The sequence below is a fragment of the Nematolebias whitei genome, unplaced genomic scaffold (genome assembly GCF_014905685.2).
Source record: "Nematolebias whitei isolate Nwh7 unplaced genomic scaffold, NemWhi1 Nwh_scaf_198, whole genome shotgun sequence".
Lineage (NCBI taxonomy): Eukaryota > Metazoa > Chordata > Actinopteri > Cyprinodontiformes > Rivulidae > Nematolebias > Nematolebias whitei.
Window position 1 is genome coordinate 16,691 of NW_023618743.1, and position 6,024 is coordinate 22,714.

Sequence of the window (6,024 nt, forward strand, 5' to 3'; positions counted from 1 at the left end):
GACGGGAAACCTGCCAAACGACTTCTGTAGATTTCTACGATAAAACCTGCGACTGACAAACCGTTCCGTTTCTTTTGGGCCTGGAAGACGTATCTCCACCCTGAACGTCAAACGCGTCAGCTCCGTAAGGAGTGGAGGTTTAAACTTAGATTTTTAATAGTATAATTAGAATTACTTAAAATATTAATTTCTGCTGTGATGACGTGAATGTAAGCAGCTTTAAAGCAATAAGATTTTTGTGACAAGGAGATCAAACAGTAAAACAGATTTATGAGTGTGATTTGATTATATAGTAAAACAGCCTGCCGTACATGTGCTAACTTCAAGGTACAGAGGATGAGGCGCTTCATGGATTTAAACCCAGTTTTCATTTTTCCTCCTCCTGGATGAAAATGAGTTGAGGACATTTTTTCTTGAAGATCCAATTTTTAAAAATGTGACTCGTAAAAAAACCAAGTTAGAACGAGCTAGAACGAGTTAGAACGAGTTAGAACGAGCTAGAACGAGCGCACGCCGAAGAACAAACGACGTGAAAATATTCATCCGTGCTGAAATTGACATTTGCATAAAAACAAGTGTTTAAGGACACGTCTACTAAAATATCTAATCTAGCTTCAGTCAAACAAGCATGTCTTCAGAGATAACGTTTGGCTTTAACTCAGCTTCGGCAGCACTGGTAAATCCCTTCGTATAATGCCTGTGATTCTCGACGACATCACTTAAGATGAATAAAAATCCAGTTGTCAAACCGGAGCCCTCCTAAATGAAACTGGTAAATCTAGAGGTGATCAGGGCCACGGTGTAAAAATGATTTGTTTATTTTCCCGAGTTCTCGTTTATTTATTTTATTCTGAATTCTGACTTTTTAATCAGAATTCTGGGCAAAGAACATTTATCACCGTGGCCCTAAAACTCTTCCGTATAAATCCCCAACTTGAAGAAACTGCGTTTCATTTTAAATCTTCTGAGTCGGACGATCCTTCGGGACTCGTTTTGCCAGCGCGGCTCACACGTGTCGTGCGCCGTGACGAAGGCGTGACGCTCGGGGGTCCACATGACGCAGTTTATGAGTGTGACGCTTCTTACGTGGCTCTCGGCTGAACTTGTGCGTGGTGGGCAGGTGGGCCTGACGCTCCAACAGGATGTCTGAGGAACAGAAAACTCCTTTACTACAAAATAAAAGCATGTACTTCCAAACTGGAAGCTTTAATTTTAAACAGCAGCTTTAGAGTTGAACTTTAATCTGGAACACGGAGAGCTAAAGGCTCAGAGTAGAAGGAAACACGACCGGTAATTCGGTCCAAAATTTATTTAAATTATTCACCAGACTTGATCATTTTAATGTTTTTACGGCACGTCCGACACCAACTCACTGGTGTTTCATGGACGGAGGTATCTGGACGTACTCAAACTCATCTGGTTTTTATTCAAACCTAACCTCAACAAAAACACACAACAGATTCTAACGAGTCAATATTTATGAATTAAAAACACTGGAATCAAAACAATTATAATATTTTACTAACTAGAAAGTCCCTGGAGAAACTTTGACGAGGACAGTCACGTGGCGGCCATTTAAAAAATATATTTGAAGGATCATGTGGGGTTTGCTCTCAACTACCAACAAATTAAATTTCTGCTCAATATGGCAAAAACTAAAAAAAAAGGTATTTTTTGTCTTGTAAGCTATGGTGGCCATTTTGGATTTTTGACGTGTATGTGATGGGGAACGTTCTCAGCTACGACCAAACCAAATCTCAGCTCTAAATCTCAAAGTATGGCTGACTTATATTCAATTTTGAGTTTCCTGAGGTAACTGTGGCAGCCATTTTGAACCAAAATGGCTCCAAAAATGATTCAGCGTTTTGTTCAGAGACATCTCCCCTCTAGGTCATGTGACCTCACTGTGGCAGCGGCAGTGAAGAGTTCCTTCAGGCATTCTGAATGAGAAAAATGGCTTCTTTTTTTTTTAACAAATTACATCGCCACGGTAACTCGAAATGCCATTAAAAGTAACCGCACGCATCACGGTGCCGAGCCGGTCGTTTCGATGTAACATTTAGAGCACGGTTTAGTTAAAGCTGAAGGAAAACTAAAATATAAATAAAGTTAAGAAACCCTAAGTCATGAGGATAATAAGTCCCCAATAACAGAATTACTTCTTAAGTTTAGACTTCCAGTAACAATATCACTTTTAATAGTTTTAATATTTTATTTTGACGAGGCATATTTATCATTTACGTTGTTCTTTGATGATTCGGTGTTTTATCTCCTGCATGACGCCGTTTACACAACGCTGCTTTCAGGCGAAGCCGTGATGTTTCTGCTGCGTTTCGGACGTTCGTCAACACGACAACGGCGAGCGTTTTCTCTGGAAGCAAAGCTTTTTGAGTCCAGGTCTCAGAGTGGAGGTATTTGGAAATGCCCAACATCGGTGTGACATCACACGTGCGCTCTACGTGCGCTGCAGTCAACAGCGTTGCTCTGAGAGCAGCTCAACGGCAGCGGCATCGGTGGGAGGCGAGTGCTGTTTGTGCTGCTCTCTCCTTCCAACATGGAGGAGCGACCGCACCTCACATTCGCTCCAAACGAGCGTTCGTGTTTTTACCGTTGTGGACGTGACCGTCCTCGCGCCCGACACTGAAACGTTGCTGCCAGCTGGTGATCTGGCTACAGCCGTCTCAACGGGCGCAGCTTTACCGTGTAAGTGTGACTTTCTCACAGTTACGGTAAAAACGTTGATGTTTCCAGACGCCGCTCACGTCCTCGCGGAGCCTCAGTTTACGACCAGCAGCAGCTTTGTTCATATTCTGTTCCTGTTCTACACAGAAACATCCTCCGAGCTTGAAACGATGACGTGACGATGAGTTCAAAGTTTTTCACGTTGCATGGAGACGGTTTACCTGGGTCCACGTGGGCGGGGTTAGGAACAGCAGAAGAGGCGGAGTCAGCTGTGGTTGGTTGATCCTGAGCTCCCTCGTCGCTGCCTGACAGAGAAACACTTAGTGTAAAACACGAGAACATGACAAACTGCAGGGGTCAAAGGTCATGAGATTTACTGTTATCTGTTTTCTTCTTTGTTGGTGGTTGGAAAGATGAAGGCTCCGCCTTCCTCTTCCTCTCCTCCTCAGCTCCATCCCTCTCCTCTGACATCACCTTTTCCTCTTCTCCCTTCTTCTCCCCCTCCTCTTCCTCTCCTCCCTCACTGATCTCCTCCTCCTCTTCCTCACTCTCCCCCTCCTCCCATCCTTCACTCCCCACAGCACTTTTGTCAGATTTGGACTTCTAACAGAACAGAAACTCGTTTTAATCCCAGGTTCTGGTCGGGTGGAACCCACCAATGAAAGAGCAGTTTCTTACTTTCAGGAAGGGTTTGATCTTGGTGGGCTTCACGGTCCGGACCACGCCGTCGTAGAACCGCACCGTGTAAGAATCTGAGACAAAAACACAACAAAGGTTCTGTTGCAATTCGATCGGGCTCTGTTACATAAACCCACTCCGGTTCTGAGGTTAAAATACGTTCCACACTTTTAGATTTCATTCAGAGCAAATCGAACAGAACCAGAGAAGAACTGGATCAAGTTCTGCGTCTGATCAACTTAATTCGTGCTTGGACTGAGCTCGGATGTTCTGCCCGGAAGAACCGGGAGGAAAACAGAGGAGGGTCCAGTCTCACCGTCCTTGTTGACCTTGAGGATTTTCGCCGGGTAGAAGCGACAGTCGGTCCAACAGGCCAGAACCTTCTTACCTGAAACGAACGTCTGAGACAAAACAGGAAGAAAACTCAAGTTCAACCGACAAAAACAACAGAACAGTACCAGAGGTCAGGGGTCAGAGGTCAGCTGAGGCCAGCTCTGAAAACAGCTACAACAAGATGAGGTAGAGGATGTACCGAGGGAGACTGTTGGGGGGTCCGGCCCTGCTTCCTCAGACTGACCCGCTCCAGGGGACGCATGGACGGAGAGTTCCAGTGGAACCATTCGTCGTGGCGCCGGCTCCACCGGCGGTAGTGGACCAGAACCCGCTCTTTGTCGTAGTCGATCTTCTCAATGGTTGCCGGGTACCTGAGAAGGCAACAAGCATGTCAGGTTAGAGGTGTTAGTCCACTCGTCGTCTACTGGGTCTACAGAACCCGTCCTCTGTCCATCTGTCTGTCTGAGACCAGCTGGTGTCCACAGAACCAGTATTATATCTAATCCAGACTCCCTCATAAAAAACTCTGCTGAATGAAGAACCGTCCTGATTAAGATTTAGGACGTTTAAAAACAACAACAGACTTTTCAGGCGAAACAGGCTGTCAAACTGAAAACAACAATTTGACTAAAACAATTATTCTATGGTCTTGCTTCATGATGGAGTTTAATGTCTGCAGAAGCTTTTAGAGAAACAAAAGAAAACATTTAAAGATCAAACATGAGGAAATCCTTTGTATCAGTTTGGTGCCGACCAGTTCTTCTGTCGATCTCGGGCTTCCAGCTGACCTCCGACCTCAAAGGTAAGCCCCAACCTGTCAGGCGGAGTTTTCATCTGTCAGAGAAAAAAATGCAACGTTTTGTTATTAAATCATTTATTATTACCATTAGAAATTCAATTCAATTATAGCGCCAAGTCACAACAGAAGTCATCTCAGGGCACTGAACAGTATTCATAGACATAAAAAGTTAACAACATTAATTATCTGAAAAACAAACAACAGTATTTACTGCAGAGTACAATGCAGACATTTAAAAAAAAGACATGTTTATTAATTAGGTTGATCTGACGTCATCATAATTGCAGCTTCCGGTTGGTTGGTTCTTGTAGTTCTCGTATTTGTCCAGTAGATGGAGCAGTTTGACTCCGCCCACATCTGACCCGGGTTATTTTAGGTTCCTGCTAAACTTTTTCACCTCGTTACTTCTTGATTTTCACACACTGACTAAAATAGAACATGTGCGTATATAAATTATTTGACATTAAACCGAAAACATTACCTACTCCGCGCCAGTTTTTCTCTCATCTTATCAGTCAGTTTGAGAAGAGCTGATTGGTCCACGGACCTGTCAATCCACAACAAGCCCCGCCACTCGGATATTTGACAGCGGCTAACTTGCTAATGCTACCTTCGTTTTGTTGGACGGTTTCGGCTTTAATCCACATAAAAACATCGACACAGTTCGAAAGCAACACTTGTTCACAGTTGCACAAAGACAAACTCCCCTTCCAACTGAAGTTTAATGTGCGAAACTTCTCATTTAGCTCGTGCAGTTGAGCGGAGCTTATTCTCCATTGACTGTGAATGCACAAGCTAACTGTGCTAACTGAGCTAGCTCAGTCTAAAAGTGTCAATGAAAGCTGCTAAAGCGAACCCGTTTCCTGCTGCTGAGTGAGCCTTTCTGAAAAGAGCGACCTCCATTAAACGGTCGGCTCTACAGAAAGGTAAATAATAAACCTGTAACTAGGTGATATAACAGATTGTTTACCTCTGGAGCCTCTGTTGAACTGCACTGCACATAGGACCGTACAGCGCATGCGCGAGAGCAGAAGGTCAGCGAGCGTCTAAACATGTGAACCCTGAAAGAACAACTGGAGTAAAACTAACAGTTACATCATAACACAGTAGTAAATAAAGACTAACTCCTAATGATGGACACAGTGCCGTGCAAAAGTCTTGATAGGTTTTCATATTTTGTTTCCAAGCAAAATCTCTTCAAGTGGTCCTGATCAGTTCTTCAGGCTTCAGGAAAGTTTTATCATCATTACCCAATAGGTGATTTTGTTTGTGCCTGTGTGTGCGTGCGTGTGTGTGTGTGCTGGTGTTAAAGTGAAAGTTTTAAAAGCAAATCTCGTGCAACCAGTTAGAGCTCAAAGTGTGTGTTGGGCATGACTCTCGGCTACTACCACATCAATACTTAACAGCAATAGATTATTTCTAGCTTTGAATAAGTTGAGCAGTTTTAAAATGTACCCATAAATTGTACAATATTTGATTTTAAAAACAAACCATTCGTTTGGGTTTGTTACACAGGTCTTGATTAATTTATA

At 43.5% G+C, this 6,024-nt stretch overlaps 1 protein-coding gene across 1 annotated transcript; it reads right to left on the reverse strand.

The window, feature by feature from the left end:
* Positions 1–1,086: 1,086 nt before the first annotated feature.
* On the reverse strand, positions 1,087–5,510 carry LOC119429255 (PHD finger protein 20-like protein 1; the record flags this gene model as incomplete). The annotated part of the gene is given in 8 exon segments (XM_037696924.1): positions 1,087–1,146; positions 2,904–2,987; positions 3,060–3,285; positions 3,361–3,434; positions 3,677–3,761; positions 3,893–4,064; positions 4,448–4,527; positions 5,463–5,510. Coding segments are annotated over 7 exon segments (781 nt in total), but the record flags the coding sequence as incomplete, so codon positions are not given.
* Positions 5,511–6,024: the final 514 nt, after the last annotated feature.